A 21,392-nucleotide genomic window follows, 5' to 3' on the forward strand; every position below is an offset into this window, starting at 1 on the left:
CAAATCAGTGAAGTTTTTTAATTGTCAATTTGTTAAGTGAAGTTGCCCAACTCCAGACTGTTCAGTCTACAGAGGGAGACCTGCAGCTACCTCCTGGCCACTCCTGTTGGGAAGAGGGGGATGCAAGGCTGGGGTACACTGAGGTGTGCAGGGCCTGTGCAGGGGTGGCCCGAGTGCTCTGTTTGGGCAGAGCTTCCCTGGGATGGGGAGCCTGAGTGTTCTCTTTGAGACCTTCCCTGGGACTGAACCTGCACTTGCACTGGGGGATTCTTGATCCTCTCCCCAGGGTGACTGAGAAGAGATAAACCCCAGTGTCTGCCTCCATCTCACCTGCCAGAACGAACCTCTGGAGCTTGACCCATTCCCAGCCCCGTTAGGGGAAGACAGCACTGCTGACACCACCCCCTTCTGGAGTGTTTTTAGAGCCGTGAAACAAAGCAGCAGCACCACTGGCTGTCAGATATGTTTTATTGCAGGAACACCCCTCCTGCTCTGCAGGCAGCGCTGCTCCCTGTGCTTGATCCGCTCGCTGCTGTTCCCTGCCCCCCGGCAGCAGGGAACCCCACATCAGGACCAGTTCAGCACCTGGCAGCAGCGCTGGGCTCCTCCAAACCGCAGCTACCCCTTCTCGATCCGGGCCAGGAGGTGGCTGAGGGTGGGCAGGACGTGCTCAGGGGGCACCTCGGGCTCCGGGCCGTGCCCGGCCGTGCGGAGCAGGAAGCTGTGCATGCCCACGGCCCGGGCTGCCCGGTAATCCCGGGTGTAATCATCCCCAACGTGAGCCGCCTGCTCTGGGGGGACGCCCCCGAGCCGCAGGGCCTCCTGAAAGATCCTCCTGTTGGGCTTGGCGACCCCCGCGGCCTCGGAGGTGAGCACGAACTCGAAGTGGTGCCGCAGGTTGCACTGCGAGAGGATGTTTTCCAGCCGGTTGTCGAAGTTGGACACGACGCCCATGCGGAAGCCGCGCTGGCGGCACCGGCTCAGGGTCTCCTCGGCCCCGGGCAGCAGCTCCCAGTTGTGGGAGCTGCAGTAGTCGCGGTAGAGCTTCTCTGCCAGCGCCGTCAGGGCTGCACCGTCCTGCACCCCCGAGAGCACGAAGGCCTGTTTGACCACGTCCACCCACCACTGCCGGGAGCTGAGCCCCTGCCCCCGGCCGTAGTTGGGGAAGCGGCGGCTCTGGGCCCCGTAGGCCTCCCGGAACGCCCGTCCCAGAGCCTCCGGCTGCACCTGCAGCCCCTGTGCCCGCGCCTCGGCCGCGTAGCTCTGCCCCACGGGCCGCCGCAGCCGCAGCAGAGTGTCCTTCACATCCCAGGTCAGCAGGCGCAGCCTGAGCATGGCCTCGGGTACAAGGGCAGCCAGGGACACAGGCGAGAGCCAGGCGCTCCGAGAGCGAGTCAGTGCCGGTCACATCGGAGGGGTGCGGGCACCCGGCCCTCCGTCCGCCTCAGTCCCGGGGGCAGTGTCCCTCGTGGGGGGCTCACGGCCCCACTGGGGTCCGCACGGACACACGGCAGGGACGGAAAACCCTGCTGCGAGCGCCAGGGGCGAAGTCCGCCAGGCCGGGCAGCGACACTCCCCCCGCGGGTGCTGCAGCCAGGGCGGGCGGGGCACCGGGGCTGGACCGGGCTGGGGGGACGGGGCACAGCCGGTACCGCACCGGGGGTGTGCGGGGCACGCAGGGCTGGGCCCGGGGAGGGTGCACGGGGTGTCCCCGTAGAGGGCGGGTGTGGGGTACCGGTGTCCCCCGGGGGGCGCGGGGCGGGCCCGGGGCTCACCGGGCTCCGGGGGCTCGGAGTACTCGCGGTGCCGGGACCCACCTGCACCGCCCCCCGGAAATCCCGCCCATCCCGGAATTCCCGCCCATCCTGGCAGTCCCGCCCATCCCGGAATTCCCGCCCATCCCGGCACTCCCGCCCCGCGGCCGCAGCCCCGCGCTCAGGCCCGTCCCGCCGCCTCCTCCCGCAGCCAGCGCAGCAGCTGCGGCGCGAAGTAGGTGATGATGATGTCGGCACCTGCGGAGAGACGAGAGGCTGCAGCCGGCCCGGGGACAGGCGGGGGACACGCGGGGGGCACGGGGGCGCAGCCTCACCTGCCCGCCTGAAGGCCGTCATCGCCTCCCGCACCGCCGCCTCCAGCCCGAAGGCTCCCGCCTGCGCCCCGTGCCACAGCATAGCGAACTCCCCCGAGACGTGGTACACGGCCAGCGGGTGCGTGGGGTGCTGCGGAGACACGGTCAGCCCCGCACATCAAATGCACAGCCCCAGCCCCTCCTCGGTGCCCTCCCTGCCCGGCAGGAGCTCACCCGAGCCTTGACATCCCGCACGAGGTCCAGGTAGAGCATCCCCGGCTTCACCATCAGCATGTCCGCTCCCTCCCGCACGTCCCGGTCCTGCCACGGGAACACGGCACAAGGGGGACAAGGACAGAGAGTTTCCAGCGGGGCCCGGGTTGGTTTTCCAGGATGATCTGCTGAGCCCCTCCCGGCCAAAGGAGCCCAGCTGTGGGCTGGCACTCCCCTCACACACACAGTGCCTGGGCAACGCTGGTGGCTGCATGTCCCTGGATCTGATGTCCCATTACAGGGGCACCAACTCCACAGCTCCCACTGCCCAGTCCTCAAGCACACACTGGGACCAGCTCTGGCAGGCTGATGGACCTCATGTTTCGTTTATCTCATGGAAAGGGAAGACCCTTGATCCTTTTGGCTGGTTTGCCTCCCACCCCCTTTTGACTCTCTTGCTCTCCCCAAGCCCTGGGGTGATCACCCGGGCCCCACTGAGGGTGTCCAGCCCCACAGCCATAACCCCATGTGCCCCACTGAGGGTGTCCAGCCCCACAGCCATAACCCCATGTGCCCCACTGAGGGTGTCCAGCCCCACAGCCATAACCCCACGTGCCCCACTGAGGGTGTCCAGCCCCACGTGCCCCCCGCACTCACCACGGCGCGCTGGGCCAGGCCCCGGGCTCCGGGGGGCAGCTGGTAACACCTCCGGTCACCGAAGGCGGGTTTGGAGAGCGCGGCGTCCCTGGAGAGGGGCAGGGCAGGGGGCAGGGAGTGAGGACTCCTGTGCCTCCCACCTCCTACAGCTTCAGGAACAGGAGGCCAGACGAGGTCAAGTGTCTGAGCCACTGAGTCAGGAAAATGGGGCACTCCTGAGCCACCCCAGGACGGCTCTAGGAGGTCCTACAGGCCCAGGCTGGCCCTGAGAGCTGTTTCAACAGCCACTGCCCTCCCCATGCTCAGAGTCTGGGTAAAATCATGTCAGACTCTTTTCCAAGGCAGGTTCCTTAGGGATACCCTGCCAGGGTCAGGCTGTTCTTGGGACAAGGTCCAAGAGCTGACTAAGCTGAAGCTTGTCCCTGAAGCCACCCTTTGGGACAACACTGGCTCCTGTGACTCCCTCCCTGTTCCTGAACATTGCAGGCAGCTCCCTCTCTGCCTGCCTTGCCAGCAGCACTGAGGAGGAGCAGGTGAAGAGGTAAGGGATGGAAGATCACCTGGGCAAGGTACAATCGTCTCCTTTTTGCACGGAGGAGTAGGAGGAAGGTGCTGCAAAGTGACCAGTGTGGCCCCCCCTGCAGCCCAGGCTCTGGCCGAGCCCCCTTCCCAAATAACTATCTGGGAACACACTCCCAGCCATCCTGGCACCGGCTGGGCACACCTGGCTGAGGGACAGACCCACCTGAAGGGTCCATAGAAGCAGGAAGCAAACTTGGCACTGTAGCTCATCACGGAGACCTGTGGAGCAGAGCAGGGCCAGGAGGGCTGGGAGCTTGGAGCCACAGCCACAGAGATTCCCTCCCATGGCTGTTTTATCCTCCCCCTCCCAGAGGCCTTGGCACCTGCTGTTCCCATAGACATTCCTGTAGTGCTGCAGCTCCCCATGGCTGTGGCTCCTGCCCCTGGCACACACAGGTGCCCAGCTCACCTTGTTGCCCAGGTCGTTGGAGATAAGCGCCTGCTTTATGGCCCCGATGCGCCCGTCCATCATGTCCGAGGGGGCCACGATGTGGCAGCCTGCAGGGAAGGACAGGGATGCAGGGAAGGACAGGGATGCAGGGAAGGACAGGGATGCAGGGAAGGACAGGGATGCAGGGAAGGACAGGGATGCAGGGAAGCACCCGAGGCTTTGGCTCTGCCAAAAGGTTCTGGTGCTGGCAGTGCTGCTGGGACCAGTGCAGGGAGGGCAGGGGAGCAGTCCCACTTAGAATCAGGCCCAATTTGCTTTTGGGTCTGCTCAGAGAAGGACCAGGGCAGGGATTCTGCCCCTGTACTCAGCACTGGTGAGGCCACACCTCAAGTGCTGTGCCCAGTTCTGGCCCCTCAGCTCAGGAAGGACATGGAGGGGCTGGAGCAGGTCCAGAGAAGGGCAACGAGGCTGGGAAAGGGTCTGGAGCACAAGTGCTGTGAGAAGAGGCTGAGGGAGCTGGGGGGGCTCAGCCTGGACAGGAGGAGGCTCAGGGGAGACCTTCTCACTCTCTGCAACTCCCTGACAGGAGGGGGGAGCCGGGGGGGGTCGGGCTCTGCTGCCAGGAACCAGCAGCAGGACAAGAGGGCCCAGCCTTGAGCTGCCCCAGGGCAGGTTTAGGTTGGCCATGGGGCAGAAGTTGTTTGCAGAGAGAGGGATCAGCCCTTGGAATGGGCTGCCCAGGGAGGGGGTGGAGTTCCCGTCCCTGGAGGTGTTTGAGCAGAGCCTGGATGTGGCATCAGTGCCATGGTCTGGGTGACAAGGTGGGGTTGGGTCACAGGTTGGACTTGATGATCTCAGAGGTCTTTTCCAACCTCGTTGATTGTGTGTGTGAAGTGAGAGACGGGCGAGCAGAGTCCAGCTGGGCTGTCACTGCCTGGGCTCCCACCTGCTCTGGCATAGGCCAGTGCCACCTCTGCCAGCCGCTGGCAGCTGAGCTCGTTCTGGATGGTGCCGTCCTCTCGCAGGATACCTGGAGACAAACCCGGGGTTACACCAGGGCAGGGACAGCAGGTGCCTCAGTCCCCAGGGGGGAGTGTGGCTCTGGGGACAAGCTGTGGAGATGCTCAGAGCAGCAGTGAGGAATGTGTTGAGGGAGCTGGATAAGGAGCCCTGCAGGGCCTGGAGGTGTGGGTGCTCCAGGGAAGGGAAGACAGAAGTGGGGCTCAGACAGGCTCAGGTGGCCACAGTGAGGGCCTGAACCACCCGTGCCTCCCACCCTGCTGTCAAAACCCAGGAGAGGCCTCCCAGCTTCCTACACTAGTAATGGGAGGCCAGGTCTTGGGGCAGGAGCTGGCCAGAACCCACCAGCCCATGGGGCCCCTCAGCAGAAAATGGCAAATCCCTGGAGACTCCCAGAGCCAGGAAAACACCAGGAGTGCAGCCCAGGCCCCCAGGCCGTGCTCACCGCAGTGCCCATGCGAGGTGTAAGGGCACAAGCAAACATCACAGGCAATGAGCAGCTCTGGGAAGGTGGAGCGGATCCTCCTGATGGCCTGGATGGCAGGAGTGCCCTCGGCATCGGCAGCAGAGCCTCTCTCATCCTGTGGGAACACAAACACCTCAGCACACACAGCCCACGCTTCCCCCCGGCTCCTCCGTGGCAGCAGCTCTGCCCAGGAAACAGCTCCTGGACTGTGGGACCCTCTAAGGCAGGATGGTGTGACCACCACCGAGGGAAAAGGGTGATGGAGAAGCACTTCTGGGCAGTGAGTGCAGGTCCTGGGGCCACCTGCAGAGTTCTGGGGGCTTTTTTGGGTGTCACTGCAGTCTCCCGTCCCCATGTGCTCTGCTGAGTGGGCTGTAAGTTCAGCCCCACACTGCTCTCCCACACCCCTGTGGCTGCCCCAAGCCCCCCTCACCACCAGGCACTGACCTTGTGGACCTTGCTGGGCACCCCGAAGATGAGCACACACTTCAGGCCATCTTGGACGAGGGGCTGCAGCATCCCCTCGAGCTTGTTCACTCCATACCTGAGCAGGGCAAAGGGAAGGGAGCTGCCAGGCACCCACACCAGCTCCTGGGAAGAGCTGCCTGTGACTGGGGTGCTGCCCTGTGAGCAATCCAGCATCACCAGGCAGCAGCTGGAGGTACAGGGGAGGTGTTGCCTGAACACTGGGAGGAACAATCTGGGCCCTTATCTGGGGCTGCAGGAGCATTATCTGCCCAGCATGGACACTGCTCTGAAAGGAGAAGCGTGCTCTGCCCTTGGATTCCTTATCTTGGCCTCCCTGTTGCAGATCCAGCCCACCTCCCCACCAACCCACCCCCCTGGGCCTCTCTGACCAGAGCCCTGCTAATGTGGCAGCAGATGGAGACAGGAGCTGCCAGTCCAGCAGGATCCAGTGCAGGACCACAGCCCACATCCTTGCACAGGTTTTGTGGCTGCTGCTGGAAACCCCATTTGCTTCCAACCCACACGTGTGAGTGCTCTGGGACAGCCTGAGAGCCTGGTGCTGCCCTTCTAGCACAGCACTGCTACTTCCCCAGCATTCCCAGCATGATTCCCTCCACTCCCTTAGCGGATGAATGTCTCTGCCCTGCCCGATCCCAGGGAATCCCCAGGGCAGGGACCAGAGGGTTGGAAGCATCACCCCTGGCTCATGCTCATCTCATGCCATAAATCCCAGCAGTGACCAGCACGTGGCTCAGTGGGGTTGGATTTGTACCTGGCTTGTCCAGGGAGGCTGGGGATGGGCTCCACGGCATCAGGGCTGTCCCTGTGGGAGGAGGAGGGGACGGAGATATCAGGACTCGGTGTGAGAAGGAAGCCCCTCTCCCAGGCTCGTGCACAGGGACTCTGAACCCACTGAAGAGCTCAGGGAGCTCCTGGGATGGACCCAGCCAGTGACCCTGTGCCGTGTCCATCCCTGACCCCAGAGCCAGGGCTCACTCACGTGACAAAGATGGGGTAGATGAGGTTGGAGGCGTCGAAGGTGGTGGCCGTGCACTGCCAGGAGCGCAGCACCGGGTGGAAGTACCCGCTGTGGAGGACAGAGTCTGCCTGCATGGTGGGGCTGCTGGAGGCTGGGCAGGGAGGCTCTGGAACAACAAAAGAACCCGTCAGGGTCCTGGTAAACTGCTGAGGAGGGGGCTGAGATCCAGGCAGCCGCTGCAGGACTGTCCCTGTCCCGGGCCCCTGCAGCCCCTCCAGCTCCATCCCACCTCCCCTGGGCACTGCCCTGTGCCTGGTGGGTGCTGAAGGACCCCCATCAGCAGTCACTGAACAGCCCTTCCCATAGACAGGGATGACAGAGACTCCTCCCCACAAAACCCCCCAGTTCTGTGTAGGAAACCCCCCCAGTTCCAGCCACTGGCTCCTCCCACAGCAGAACCACCTTCACCCTCCAGAGGCTCCTCTGCCTGAGCACCCAGAGGGTCACTGTTCATTCATTTTACTCTTCCTTAGCGCTGAGTAACTCTGTGATAAAGCTTTTGTATGCAGAGGAGTAAAGAGCTGCTCTGTGCTGGAACTCAGTGATCTTTAATGTCCCTTCCAACCCAAACCATTCCATGAGGCACAACATATTTATGGCCACAGTGTGAGGGCACAGTTACAGAAGAGGAGGGGCACTGGATGAGAAAGGGGCAGGATCATCCTGAGGACACCAGGGCTCTAAACCCCACAGTCACACAACTCCAGTGGCCACTTACTGCTGGGTAAAGAAAACTGGAGACTTGGGCAAAACTGATTTTCGAGGCAACAAAGAGCAGGCACTGAACACACATAAATCAGTCATTGGCTCCGCTGTTGTTGAAAGTTCTTCTGCAGCAATATTTTCTTATTCTCTAACAGATTAGTAATAATTCTGTGATCAGACCACCAAGATTTACATTTCCATGAGCATTAAATTCTCACACCACGTTGCTGGTGGGTGTGATGGAAGGGGCCGTGGGAAGGTGGCTCTCCTGGGACGAGGCATTTCTTTGGCTGCAGCACAGAAGGAGCAGCTGCACAGCTCTGGAAAGCACAACCCCAACAACAGACTGTTTGTGCAGAGCAGCTTCAAGGACTTGTGGCTGCACACACAGGGCCACATCCCCCAAACCCCCTGTGCTGAGGAGCCAGTGTGCCCTGGGAGACAAAGCAGAGGCCCTACTGGAGAGTGTGGGATTTTTGGGAGGTGGGCAGGAGGAGAGCTCAGATGGGCTCTGAAAAGGCAAGTGGAGTCCTTTGACTACCCCTGGGCAGGGCAGGTCTTCCCTAGGGAGACAGGATGGCAGGAGGATGGGACTCATTTCAGGGGAGCAGCCCTGTGCTCTCCAGTCCCATTCCAGGAGGGATTCCCCAGGCAGTGAACCTCACTGACCCCCTGCCTGTACCCAGCCCTCTGGAGAACAGGCACAGCTCAGAGCATCCCAGGACAGAGTCCATGGCACCCACACCACCAGTCAGCAACGGAGCTATGCAGGAGATGGCTCATTTTCACTTTGGGAAAACCTTTAATCTGAGGTGTTCACCTATTTTACACACTCAAGACCCGTCAGATATTCTACTACTGAGCCAAACTCAGTCTGTGTCAGACCTGCCCAGTGCCCAGGGCACTTGGAACACAGGGGCACTGCATTGCCCAGGGCTGGAATTGAGCCTCTCGTACCCTGAGGAATCACTTCTGGGGATGGGGAAAGGCCCCTCTTGGTTACACGGATAAAAAAATCAGGTGGTGCTTGTGGGGGACGCAGAGCAGCTGACAGGCACGCTGGCAGCACCATGGCATCCCTTGGCAGGTCATTTTTAGCCCTTGGAAAGCTGCCACTCCAGTCCTCACTCCAGGGAAGGGGACAGCCCTCGGGTGAACGCTCCCTACGGTGCCTGGCTCCAGGGAGCCGCGGCAAACAAAGGGCTCAGTGAACAAAACCCACCTCGAGAATCCAAAAAATGCTCTAAACAGTTAATCCCAGCGGAGCAAGGGGGGCCGGGTGGGACCAGAGGCACCTGACTGTATGGGACAGATAGAGGCCACAGCTCCAGAAACTGCTCTCTCCGGGCAAGGAGGGGATGGGCACTGGTGGGATGGCAGGGAGGAGATAAGAGCCGGGACGGGTGGGCCCTGGTGGGGCTGAGTCTGAGCCGGGTCCTGCTCACCAGCCCCACGAGCAGGAGAAGCTGCTGCCTGTGCAGGGCACTGGGGTGGCACAGCCGGGACCGACCCGCCCGACGGGCAGGGACACAGGAGCGGGCAGTCAGGGGACATTGCACCACACGCTCACCCCGGGCTGGGGCTGTTCCCCCGACGTCCCTCAGGGCTCCCGGCACAGCACGCCTGCCTTTCTCCCACATTCGCGGCCCAAATCTGTCTTTCTAAAGCCGTTTGCTCCGTGCACACTGGAGCAGCTCCAGGAGGGGGTTAAGGACAGCCCTGCAACTCCAGCAGGAGGTTAAGCACAGTCCCGCAGCTCCAGGAACTGAAGGACAGCCCTGCAGTTCTCTCCCTGCGTTCACCTTTGCCCCTTCACACCGGGACCAGCCCAAACCCGCGACACCCCAACCCACCCCTTTGCCCAGCCCGGGCTGGCGGCGGTGCCTCGCTGCCCTCGAGGGAGGAGAAGCGGCTGCCCGGGGACAACCCGGCACACGCCGCTGGCCCCTGGCACCGCCACAAACCAAACAAACCCCGTGGACGGGCTGAAGCCCGACCCGGCACTGCCCCGGGTAAAGCCGGACCCGGCACTGCCCCGGCCCCCGACGCCCCCTCGAACAGGGAGAGTTTGTTCAGTGCCAACACGAGGCTGGAGGAAGATGTTTTTAGGACACAGAAGCGCATGTGGCCTCATCCTGTGCCATACAACTATTTAGCTAAATCCCAGGGATACGCAAACTCCCAAAATGCCCGGTGGGAGAAGGGACAGACTGGGGTGTTCTAGGAAAGGGAGCCAACGGAGCTGTGGGTTAATTAACAGCCACTAACAAAGGTCAAGCTGTTGCAGCGTTAATTAAGAGTCGGTAGCAAAGGTCAAGACGAAACAGCGTTAATTAAGAGTCACTAACGAAGGTGAAGCCCTTCCAGCAGGTTTCCTGCTCCAGGACGGGCACGGGGGTGCCCAGGGGTCTGCAATCACACCCCAGCACGGGCGGGATCTCAGCACCGCTGCCAGCTCGGAGCATCACACGCTGCTCTGGGCTTGCCCCGCCGTTGCCACGGCTACCGAGCAAAAACGGAGCAAAACTGGGCAAAAATCGAGTAAAACCGGGCAAAAATCGAGTAAAACCGGGCAAAAATCGAGTAAAACCGGGCAAACCCCGGGCTGTCCTTGCTGCGTTACCCGGGGCTGCCCTTCCTGCCTGACCCAAGCGCTGCCTCCTTGCCCGGCCGGGCCCCGTCCCTGGGGCCATCCCGGCGTCGGGGCAGCCCCAGCTCCAGTCCTGGACCCCGGTTCCCGATCCCCGATCCCAATCCCAATCCCAATCCCATTCCCGATCCCGCACTCACCGCCCGCCGTGTCCGCTCCGGCGCCTCTCTGCCCCCGGGCTCTCGCGATTTGCATGACCACGCCCCTCATTAGCATAGCCCCGCCCCGCGGGGAGTGGTGGCGGGAAGTCTCGCGCGGCGCAGCGCGGGAAAAGGGCGGGAGGGGAGGAGGAGTTTTTGGGGTGAAGGGGGGGGCAGGGATAGGGGTGCCGAGGGGGCAGGAGGCAGGTTTTGGGAGGCTGAGGGACCATGTGGTGCTGTTTTAGGGTGCTGAGGGGGACCTGGAGCCAGGTTTGGGGTGCCGGGGGCGCTCGAAGGGGGTTTTGGGGGGCTGCGGGGGCGCGGAGCGGAGCTTTGGGGCGCTAGTCAGCCATGCGGTGCAGTTTTGGGGTGATGAAGGGCTGTGGAGCCGGGTTGTGGGGTGGAGGGTCGTGCAGTCCAGTTTTGGGGTGCTGTGGGGGGAAGTGGAACCCCCGGTGGGGTTCGGGGGGGGGGGGCGTGGAGCAGGGCTTTGGGGTGCTGGGGGACCATGCAGTGCAGTTTTTGGGTGTTGCAGGGGGACATGGAGCCAGGTTTTGGGGTTCTGTAGATGCTGGAGCAAGGTTTTGGGGGGCTGCAGGGCTGAGGAGCAGAGCTTTGGGGTGCTGGGGAGCATGCAGTGCATTTTTGAGGTGCTGTGGGAGAACCTGGGCCCAGGTTTTGCGGTTCTGGGGACCCTGGAGCCAGTTTTTGGGCCTCCTCTGGAGGAGGCTAGAACAAATCTTTGGGGTGCTGCAGGGGTGTGGAGCAGGACTTGAGCTGATGGAGAGTCATTGCAGTCCAGTTTTGGGGTGCTGCAGGGGGACATGGCGCCAGGTTTTGGAGTTCTGGGGGAGGCTAGAGCAAATCTTTGGGGTGCTGCAGGGGTGTGGAGCAGGACTTTGGGGTGGTGGGGGGTCATGCAGTCCAGTTTTGGGGTGCTGCAGGTTTTAGGGTTCTGAGGGGGGCTAGAGCAGACATCTGGGATGCTGGGGGGACATGCAGTCCAGTTTCAGGGTGCTGTGGGAGGACCTGGAGCCAGTTTTGGGGGTTCTGGCGGTGCCAGAGCAGGGTATTGGGGTGCTGAGGATCAGAAAGCAGGGTTTGGGGTGCTGTGTGAGCAAGGAGCACGGCTGGGAGGCTGTGGTGGCAGGGAGCAGGGTTTTGCAGAAGTCTGGAGCAGGGCTTTAGGGGGCTGCAGAGGGATGTGGAGCAGGGCTTTGGGGGGCTGGGAGCCTGCCAGGCCCAGGGAAGCCACAGCCCCACTGCAGGCCCAGCAGCACTGCCACTACCTTGGTCTCCAGTGCAGGGCAGATGTTGGGATTGGGGTTATTTTGGGAGATCCTGCAGCTCCCGTGCCATAGCAGCATTCCCTGGCCTGCTGCAGGGCAGAAACCCTGGACCCAGCCCCTGGATCTGTCTGTCCCCCCAGCCTGGAGGCTCTCCCTGGACTGGAGCAAGGCTGAGCTTGTTCCCCCAGCAGGACAAACACCAGCACCCCAATTTTGCTTCTCTGAGACCTGGAAATCCCCCCCTTCTTGCCAGTCTCAATCCCCTTGCTCTTCTCACAGCCTTCATCCTTCCCTCATCCTCCTCCTGCCATCAGCTGCTCCAGAACCCACTTCCCAGGGTGTTTGCTCCTGCCTTGGCTGCTCCCTCTGTTCCCCCTTACACAACCACAACCTGCTCATTTTATAACTACCTGAAATATGAGACTCCACCTCTATAAAAAAAAATCTGGCTTTTATTTAGGCATCATTCCCTTCCAGAATATGCACCCCAGATATGTACTGAAGAGGAAAAAAAGAGAGAAAAAGAGCTGGAAGGCAGGTGTTTATCAGAGATGTTTGGGAAGACATTCAGGCTCAGGCTTTCCATGTGCTGACTGCAGGCCAGGCAGAAACTATACAGCAGAAAATCTGTGTTGATTCAGTTCTTTTTCAGGAGCTGGCCTTGTGTGTGTGAAAATCCAGTGTGCCAGAAAAGCAGGAAGGCAGGGTTGGCTCTTGTGGGTGGCTCTGCAGCAATTTCTTTTGGTGGAAAGGATCTATGAGTCCCCACAAGTGCTATATTAAAACTGCACATCAGCAAAACTTGTGGGTTCTACTTAGATGCACCTAAAGCTTTCCTCAGGTTTCCTTCACCCATCTGTTAAGTTCAAACATTGATGTATTAGTCTTCAAAAAGTCAAATAAAGCATTTTCCCCTGAAAGGAGCTTCCTCTATAGGTACCTTCTCAGAGAGAGAAAGGAAAGGCACCAAAACTAACAATCCAAGTGGAAAAGCACAAACCTACACAGGCACAAGGGATACAAACAGCTTATTTCAACCTTCTTTTCCTGCAGGAGCCTTTTTTTGAAACCAGAGGTCTGAGGTTGACCCTCCTGGGTGGGCACATCCTGCCCCTTGCACCGGGAGGGATCCATGTCCCTGGAATGACTGGCGAAGGCTACAGAGGGACCTTGGATGGAATTAGTCCATTCCAATCAGGAAAACTGAAAAAAACCCAAAAGCAAGGCACCACAGTCCACCACTCTGTTCTGCCACATTTAAACTTGCTGCAGGAGCTGCAGCTCCTCAGAGCAGGGACAGGTGAGACCACCACACCCAGCACTGCACAAAGCCACCTCTTTGTACCCCTGACACTCATTTTAGCCCTTCGTTTTGCTTCAGAGGTTAAATTAATTTCCTCTTGGTCTCTCAGGGCTCTAAAGACACTGTGTGCTGTTTACATTTCCAGTGCTGTGAAGTTTTTGGATTTGGGGTGGTTTGGGTGATCAGTGAGTGGACTCATGGCCCCTGTAGTGCTGCTCAGGCTGGAGGACAGAGGCACTGTCACAGCATAGCAGGGAGAGAAGGCACAGCCAGGATGCAAGGAAACACAGGAAAAAAACGAGTCCCTTGGATCAAAACTTAAATGTCCAGCTTCCAAGCCTCCTGACATCATCATCTGGGTTCTACACCCCAGAGGGTTAATGGTCTGTTGGATTCAGCCCCTGATATTCAAGAGTTCCCATGTTCTCCCGACCAGCTCCTGCACTGAGCACCTGCCAGCTCTTTTCTCCTCTATTTCAGAGCCAACCCAGCATCAAAGGTCTGCCCAGAGGAGGGAGGGGGCCAAGCCCCCCAGGCACCAGGAGGAGCTGCCCTGCCACGGAAAAAGCTTCAGCACAAGTCCTTTATGTCCAAATTAAAGCCCAAAAGGGACAGGCTGCAGAGGGACAGTACAAAGCTCTAAGGGAAACAAGAGGGGACACAGCAAGGTTGATTTACAGCGTTTATATCCCTCTGCACACAGCCCAGCCCCTCTCAGCCAGCTCAGTTGTCCACCTCCTCCTCGTCGTTCTGCTCTTCCTCCTCCATCCTTTCATCATCGTCATCATTGTCTTCCTCTCGGCTTTTATCCTGCTCCTCTGAGTCTGCCTTCTTGTCTTTATCCTTCCTGGCTTCCTTCTTTCCCTTCTGCTCACGCCTGTAAACTGAAGGAGAGGGAGCAGTGAGGAACCCCCGGCACGGACAGGGCAGCGGCTGAGCTCCAACACCCCCCTGCTCTCCCGGCTCACCAGGGGAGCAGGAACTCAGAGCAGCAACTCACCCTACGAGCTGAGCTGTGCTGAGCAGCTCCATAGGAAAGCAGGTTAAATTTCAGCAGAAAAGTGCTGAAAAGGACGCAGGAGTTCACATTTACAGGCAGCACCTACGGCTTTCCTTAGATAAACATAATAGGGGAGTGAGGGCAGATGAGACTTTCTCAATCCTCATCAGTTGTGCAATAATGTTATCCCAGTCCCGTTAAGGTGCACATTAGTTATTCCCCAGGCAAACTGCAGTGTAGGATGCTGGGCAAAGAGAAGAGAAACAAGACAGGCAAGTAAGTGTTGCTTGTCCAGCGTTCGAGGAAAACACGACTCGGTGCTAATCAGACCCTCTTGACACAAACAAAGGCCTGTACCTTCCAGGGATTCCTTCAGAGGGACCATGAACCTCTGGAACTCCATCTCCTCCATGGCAGAGAGCACGTCACCAGCATTCAGCGTTTTCCTCTTCCCCTTCATGGCAAAGTTATTTGCACTAGGAAAAAACAAGGCAAAAACAAGAAGTAAAAGAGGCAGTTGGGAACTGTCATCAACTTAGTCTTGTCTATTAAAAGTCACAAGCAACTTAAAAAAACATAAAAGCCATCTCCTAAACATTTAGGGGATTTTTTATCTCTTTCTAATGGAGGTTTGAGACACCTTCCTGTTTACACTGGCTGTTTGTGCTTTCCCACATTAGTTTTCTGCTTGCACAGACCTTTTCTAAAAGCAAGGGGAAGGAGAAAACCTGAACACTGGTTGTGCCAGTTCCCCACAGCCCTGTGAGTACTTGACACCAGAGAAGTGACTGCCTAGACACCCCAAAAAACCTGACTGTGTCCTCTGTGGCAGCTCCAGGCTGGCTCACACTTGCCCTAACACGCTGACGTGGCGAGGAGCCTAAATAAAAAGTGAGCCAAGTGCTCCTGCCTTTGCCAGGAAGAATGTGCAGCCTTGTTCTAAGGTTAATGGCAGATGTCTGGGACATCTCTGTGTCCCCAGCCCAGCTGTCTTCCCATGGGTTGCTACAGGCAGTTAAAACCCACCTGCTGCAGCCTGGCAGGGTTTATTGATACAAACAGACAATACAGCAACAAACACTGGGAAAGAGTCTCCAGGCCAGCAGAGAGGAGAATTATCAGTCAGCTGCAGCCAGTCCTTACCAGGATGTTGCATACAGCACAAACACACTTGCTGCTCGGGATATCGCACTCCGGGCTTCTTTGGAAATATTGACTCCATCGGGGAGCTGGAAAACAAATTCAACTTTTATCAGCAGCTGCTAAAGATGACTTAAACTCACATAATTCACGTGTCAGTTCCGTTAAGGCATTCAGAGGGCCTGGAACAGGGAACTCTGAGGTTCCCAGCTCTGAGGGAGCTCGGGGGGGTTGTCACAGCTCTGATGCAGCTGAAAGCCACGTGCAGTGACTGTGTCCCCTCAGTGCTCCCGAGCAGAAGCCGAGTGACCCCTGGGTCGGGGGGTCTGGCCACTACATCCAGGGTAACTCATCCAGTGACTTCCATCTCCTGTCACACACCAACCCCCTCCCAGACCCACTTCCACCCAGCAACGTCTCACAGCTCCAGAATCGATTATATTAACGACTGGGAATTACAGTAGATTTTTATACAGACACAGACTTCTGCTATGAGTTTTCGGGGGGTTCTCACAGTCCCACGGCAGGACCCGCCTTGCTGCTGAGCTCGGCTTTGGAGCATCCCCTGGTACAGCGCAGCCCGGACCGACCCCGGGTGTCCCCCCGGCATCCGAGAGCGGACAGTGCCAGCACAGCTGGGAGCGGGACCGGACACAGCACGGGGACAGGGACCGGGACACAACACAGGAATAGGGACCGGGACACAGCACGGGAATAGGGACCGGACACAGCACGGGGACAGGGACCGGGACACAGTACGGGGACAGGGACCGGGACACAGTACGGGGACAGGGACCGGGACACAGCACGGGGACAGGGACCGGGACACAGTACGGGGACAGGGACCGGGACACAGCACAGGAATAGGGACCGGGACACAGCACGGGAATAGGGACCGGGACACAGCACGGGGACAGGGACCGGGACACAGCACGGGAATAGGGACCGGGACACAGCACGGGGACAGGGACCGGGGCCTCCTGGGGCCGGGGTCTCCAAGGACCGGGGCCTCCCGGGGTCGGGATTTCCAAGGACTGGGGTCTCCTGGGACAGGGGTCTCCCGGGGCCGGAGCCTCCCGGGGCCAGGCTCTCCGGGGACTGGGGTCTCCAAGGGTCTCCAAGGGCCGGAGCCCCCGTGTCCCGCCGCGGGCCCGGCACCCACCGCCTCCTTGATGATGCGGGTGATGACGGCGTTGGGCAGGTTCAGGTCCTCCGGTCTCTCCGCCATCCTGGGCCTCCTGCAAGGCAAACGGGGGGTCAGGGGCGCGGGGGGTCCCGCGGAGGGGGGGGTCCCGACGGGACACGGGGGATCGCAGGATCCCGGCCCGGCCGTACCGCACCCGCCGCCGCCCCGCCCCGTCCCGGCGAGCACCGCGGCACGGGCCGGGAACGGGAATGGCGGGAGCGGGCCGGGAGGAGGGGAAGGGAGGGAGAGGGGGTGAGGATAGGGGCAGGGAGGGGGATAGCGGCAGGGGCAGGGATAGGGATAGGGGCAGGGATGGGGATAGGGATAGGGGCAGGGATGGGGATAGGGATAGGGGCAGGGATGGGGATAGGGATAGGGATAGGGGCAGGGATGGGGATAGGGATAGGGGCAGGGATGGGGATAGGGGCAGGGGCAGGGGATGGGGATAGGGGCAGGGGATGGGGATGGCAGGGATAGGGATAGGGATGGCAGGGATAGGGATAGGGATGGCAGGGATGGGGAGAGGGGCAGGGATGGGGATAGGGGCAGGGATGGGGATAGGGGCAGGGGCAGGGGCAGGGACAGGGGCAGGGGCAGGGACAGGGGCAGGGGCAGGGGCAGGGGCAGGGGCAGGGGATGGGGATGGGGATGGCAGGGATAGGGATAGGGATGGCAGGGATAGGAGCAGTGATGGAGATGAGGGCATGGATGGGGATGGCAGGGATAGGGAGGGGGCAGGGGAGGGGAAGGGATAGGGGCAGGAGCAAGGATAGGGGCAGGGGCAGGAATAGGGATAGGGGCAGGGGCAAGAATAGGGATGGAGTGGGGCAGGGATAGGGATAGAGGCAGGAATAGGGATAGGGTTGGGGCAGGGATAGTGGCAGGGAGACAGGCAGGGGCAGGAATAGGGAGAGGGATGGGGCAGGGGAAGGGAAAGAGCAAGGGATGAGGATAGGGGTAGGGGTAGGAGTAGGGATAGGGGCAGGGATAGGGATAAGGAGAGGCTTAGGGGCAGGGGAAAGGAAAGGCAATAGAGATAGGGGATAAGGGGAAGGGAAGGAATAGGGGATAAGGGCAAGAATAGGAGCAGGTGTGGCTGTAGATGTAGGGACAGGTGTTGGGGCAGAGCTAGGGATAAGGGTAGGGATAAGGGCAGGTATAGCAAGTGTAGGTGCATGTGATGGGGCAGGTGTAGGTAGAGGGGCAGGTGTAGGTAGAGGGGCAGGTGTATGTGTAGGGGCAGGTGTAGGTGGTGCTACACTGCAGTGACTGGGAGTTGGTGGGGGCTCTGGGGGCTGGGAGTGGGAGCGAGGACAGAGGGGGAGAGCCGGAGAGGGGAAAGCTGATGGGACAAGGATTTGGGAGCTCCTGAGCCTGAAAGTCGTTCAGTGAGTTCCTAACCCTGTGAGTCACTTCACACCTTTCCCCCCCCAGTAGTGCTGAACAGATCCACCCCAAGTGCTGTGCAGAGCCAGTTATGGCTGAGGGTGAGCTAGAGGGACAGGGCAGAGCTCAGGCCGTGTCCTGTTGTCTCTCAGTGTGTGTAACCAACAACAAGAGACCCAATGTCCACAAGGCTGAAGGCAGGGACACAGGGACACATCCCAAACTGGTGTGGGATGGTGGTACAGGGGGTTGCATTTACCAGGTTAAATTTGTCTGGGAAATTGTGTTTTTGTTTTTTTGTGGTTTTTTTTTTTTTTAATGGAAAAAATAATAATTTGAAACACTTGACAGCATCATTTTTAAAAGGAAATAAGCTTTTACTTGGTCGTTGTAATTTATAAATTTTTAAGTGCATCAATCCTCTAACTTAGAGCTAATGTCTGGAACCACCCTGTTTTCCCTTTCCCTAAAGACAAGCCAGGCTGTGCAGTGAGGAGCCCGGTTCCCAGGGGATGTAAGTGTCCCATGTAGGTGTCACTCACACACTTCTCTTCCTCAGGCCCTCCAAGGTTAGATCATCTCTGACAAAGGCCTCCAAATACAACACTTTCATTCTCAAAATATCTTCCTGGGATGCTTTTTTTACCATATATTAATTCAGCAGTTTTAACTGTCAAAAAAATTCCAGCCTGAAATTCTGCTGATTGAGTGGACTCTCCTACGTGACCTGAGAAAGGCCATGTTCCAGGTCAGGAGCTATTTCCAGCTGCGTGGGCCGACTATTGCATTAACTCTAACTTTGTTACTCCCTTTGGAAAGTGCTTTGCAGAGGAAAGCTGTAGGGTAACCTCTGTGTTACCTTCCCCGGTGCTCACTTTGGTTTGTGACGCCATGAATCTTGTTCCTGTTTGCTCTGTGCTTCAGCCAGACCTGCTTTCCAGGCCTGAACTCTGCAGCAGGGTCAGACGTTCTCTCACCTGGACAGATGAACCTCGTGCTCTTTAATAACATTGTGAAAAGTGAGTGTTTTCAGCTTGGAGGGAAAGGAAAACCTTCCTGATTACAGGTAATAGAATCAGGGTGAAACTATATGCAATAATCAGGCTGGGCTCTGCTAATTGATCCAGAATGCAAATTAATCCACAGAAGTGGCTTAAAGGGGGCCCAGTAAGGCTGGACTAATGGTGTGGCACCACCCAAATGGGATCCAACTCCTTCTATGGCTGCAAAATGTACAGTAAATTTGATCCAACTGCAGTGGAAAGTCCTTCAATTGAAAATGGTTTGGGGCTGGGCAGCTATTTTGGGAAAATGTCTCATGTGCTCCTCTATTCTTGTGTTCTCCCCCAGGCACCACTTCCTGATGTGAAACAGGACACTGAGCTTTGTCTCACCCAATGGGTCTGCTTTTATTTTCTTAAACGTTCTTGAATATTCTTATATTCTTAAATATTCTTCAAAAGATTCCTCACTGAGAGAGTGGTGGGTCACTGGAACAGGTTCCCAGGGGAAGTGGTCATGGCACCAAGCCCACCAGAGCTCAAGAAACATCTGGAGGATGCAATTAGTCATATAAATTTTTTTTGTAGTCCTGCAAGGAGCAGGGAGTTGGACTTGATGATCCTTCTGGGTCCCTTCTAACCTGAGAGACTCTGTGTGCCTGCTCCCATGCCTGGGCTAAAGGGGGAGTCAGGATCATGGAGTTATGGGGAGGGAAAGGAGGCAGCTGCCTTTTCAGATGTAGCTTTCAACTAAATTAGCTCAATCTGAACATAAAAGTGTAGGAGAACCTTGGTACATTTGATTTCATAACTCGGTGCAGCCTCAGAGTGAGATTTCACAAGACAAAGGAGATCTCTGTCAAGAAAAAGGGTGACTTACCCCTTTCTGTTGTGCCCCAGGACCAGGGGAACAGCTTTAAACTGAGGGAGAGGAGACTTAGTCAGATATTAGGAAGAAATTCTTCTCTGTGAGGGTGGTGAGGCCCTGGCCCAGGTTGCCCAGAGAAGCTGTGGCTGCCCCTGGATCCCTGGGAGTGTCCAAGGCCAGGTTGGACGGGGCTTGGAGCAACCTGGGCTGGTGGAAGGTGTCCCTGCCCATGGCAGGGGGTGGAATGAGATGAGCTTTAAGATCCCTTCCAACCCAAACCCATCTGGGATTCCGTGATTTCTGGCATTTGATCTCTCTCTGCCCCCATCATAAGTCCTGGCTGAATCTGTTTGCTGTGCCAGTGCCAGAAATAGTTAATTTTCTGTGAAATTAGTGAGCTAAACTTGCTCACTGGGAGGCTGGATAGAGCCAGAGCCCGGGTGGAGCCCTGGGAAGCAGGATCCAGGTACATGGTCTCAGTTACCTGACCCAGCAGCTCAGCTCTTTGCTGCAGCTCCAGACTGAGCACAGAGTTCAGCTCAGGTGACAGTCAATAACTTCTTAAGCTGTTTTAACTTAATTACCTTGATCCATTTGAGCATTCTAAGGCCAAAGCATCATTCCCAAGAGACCTTTTGCTGTACTGAAACCGATCTCTTTTATGAGAAGTGTCACTAAAGACCCAGCTTGATTATTATATTATTTTTATTGCATTAAAATAAATCAGAAATGGATTAATACTCAGCATTTGTCAAAATGCTGCAGCAGGACTGGATGCTCAGATCAGACACCCTCTAAGAGACCTGGAATGTCTCACAGGACTGCTCTTCCCCAGTGTCATCAAGGGTTCAGAGCACAGGGAGGAGAATGGTGCCATGAATTTATGTACTGCTGTAATTAGCTGTGCTTTTAATCGGGTTACAGGTGTAAGACAGGCATGTGTTAAATGGTCTGAAAAGCCCCAGTGCCTCAAGGAAATGCAAAACCAAGGACAAAGTCTGGAGCTGGGGAGATTTTGAGGTGTTTGGGCATTGTTCCTAGGTGAGGTGTGTGCCCAGCCTACTGTTATCCTGCAGGCTAGACAAGGCAAAAGGAGAAAAGGAGGACAAAAAAAGCAATAAAAAGTAGTTTATGGTGCCCCATTAATGCTCTGGGGTCAGTGTCTCCTCTCAGCCTTCTGAGGGTGAATTAGACTGTGTTCCTTTCCTGAGAACAGAATCACAGTCACAGAATGGGTTGGGTTGGAAGGGACATTAAAACTCACCCAGTTCCACCCCATGCCATGGGCAGGGACACCTTCCACTAACCCAGGTTGCTCCAAGCCCCATCCAGCCTGGCCTTGGACACTTCCAGGGATGGGGAGCCCACAATCCATGGATGGATAACCCACGGGTTGCTCTGTCAGAGTTCGCTGTAGCTGCTGTTTCCTCACTGAGGGGGTGACAGTGGGAGGCTCTGCCAGGCCCTGCAGGAGGTATTCTGTACAGGATGTTTCTGGAGTGACCAGGAAGCATCACTGGGCTTCTAAGGGATCCCTCTTCCAAATTAACCCCTTGTGTCTCCATTACCAGGCACAGGGCAGGCAAGGGAAGCAGCCAGGCAGTTTCTGCGGCTGTAGAGTGTTCAAGGCAGGTGAAAATCAGAATGGAAATAAAACAAGAGCTTCTCGCTCTCCCACCTGTCTCTCTGCTGCTCTCATGGAGAGGAGCTGGTTTAGGGAGTAGCTCTAACACAAACCACACCATTGTTGTAGCTGCTTTAGTTTCAGCCACAGTTTAGCCTTAGAATGGGAAGGGTGAGGGACAAGATGAACTGTTTTC

The 21,392-nt window shown here is 58.0% G+C and overlaps 4 protein-coding genes across 4 annotated transcripts in view; 1 reads left to right on the forward strand and 3 right to left on the reverse strand.

The window, feature by feature from the left end:
* Window positions 1-450: 450 nt before the first annotated feature.
* On the reverse strand, window positions 451-1,842 carry HDHD3 (haloacid dehalogenase like hydrolase domain containing 3). The gene has a single exon (XM_032708318.1). The coding sequence runs from the start codon at window positions 1,333-1,335 to the stop codon at window positions 619-621; it is 717 nt and encodes a 238-aa protein (XP_032564209.1). The 5' UTR covers window positions 1,336-1,842; the 3' UTR covers window positions 451-618.
* Window positions 1,843-1,844: 2 nt separating this feature from the next.
* On the reverse strand, window positions 1,845-10,488 carry ALAD (aminolevulinate dehydratase). The gene is made up of 12 exons (XM_032708316.1): window positions 10,400-10,488; window positions 6,866-7,010; window positions 6,638-6,688; window positions 5,845-5,941; window positions 5,377-5,512; window positions 4,858-4,941; window positions 3,930-4,018; window positions 3,684-3,739; window positions 2,939-3,026; window positions 2,303-2,389; window positions 2,090-2,219; window positions 1,845-2,012 (listed from the first exon to the last, which is right to left on the reverse strand). The coding sequence occupies exons 1-12, from the start codon at window positions 10,473-10,475 to the stop codon at window positions 1,936-1,938; spliced, it is 1,116 nt and encodes a 371-aa protein (XP_032564207.1). The 5' UTR covers window positions 10,476-10,488; the 3' UTR covers window positions 1,845-1,935.
* Window positions 10,489-12,118: 1,630 nt separating this feature from the next.
* On the reverse strand, window positions 12,119-16,509 carry POLE3 (DNA polymerase epsilon 3, accessory subunit). The gene is made up of 5 exons (XM_032708592.1): window positions 16,467-16,509; window positions 16,294-16,369; window positions 15,135-15,220; window positions 14,349-14,467; window positions 12,119-13,875 (listed from the first exon to the last, which is right to left on the reverse strand). Exons 2-5 carry the CDS (start codon window positions 16,357-16,359, stop codon window positions 13,715-13,717), a joined length of 432 nt encoding a protein of 143 aa, XP_032564483.1. The 5' UTR covers window positions 16,360-16,369; window positions 16,467-16,509; the 3' UTR covers window positions 12,119-13,714.
* A 1,195-nt stretch (window positions 16,510-17,704) lies between these two features.
* The window catches only part of RGS3 (regulator of G protein signaling 3), a 93,720-nt gene continuing 90,032 nt past the window's right edge, over window positions 17,705-21,392 (forward strand). The window contains 1 exon segment of the mRNA XM_032708502.1: window positions 17,705-17,721. The gene's annotated coding sequence lies outside the window, so the exon portion shown is untranslated.

This window comes from Chiroxiphia lanceolata, chromosome 21, assembly GCF_009829145.1.
Source record: "Chiroxiphia lanceolata isolate bChiLan1 chromosome 21, bChiLan1.pri, whole genome shotgun sequence".
NCBI classification, from domain to species: domain Eukaryota; kingdom Metazoa; phylum Chordata; class Aves; order Passeriformes; family Pipridae; genus Chiroxiphia; species Chiroxiphia lanceolata.

Coding starts and splice junctions, on each gene's coding strand:
- HDHD3 (XM_032708318.1), bottom strand. CDS start 1,335: ATGCTCAGGCTGCGCCTGCTGACCTGGGATGTGAAGGACACTCTGCTG.
- ALAD (XM_032708316.1), bottom strand. CDS start 10,475: ATGCTAATGAGGGGCGTGGTCATGCAAATCGCGAGAGCCCGGGGGCAG. Junction 5,942..6,637: donor AGCCTCCCTGGACAAGCCAG/GTACAAATCCAA, acceptor TGCCCTGCTCAG/GTATGGAGTGAACAAGCTCG. Junction 4,019..4,857: donor ACTGGCCTATGCCAGAGCAG/GTGGGAGCCCAG, acceptor CCTTCCCTGCAG/GCTGCCACATCGTGGCCCCC.
- POLE3 (XM_032708592.1), bottom strand. CDS start 16,359: ATGGCGGAGAGACCGGAGGACCTGAACCTGCCCAACGCCGTCATCACC. Junction 15,221..16,293: donor CCCGCATCATCAAGGAGGCG/GTGGGTGCCGGG, acceptor TTTGTTTTCCAG/CTCCCCGATGGAGTCAATAT. Junction 13,876..14,348: donor TCTGAAGGAATCCCTGGAAG/GTACAGGCCTTT, acceptor CCTCTCCTTCAG/TTTACAGGCGTGAGCAGAAG.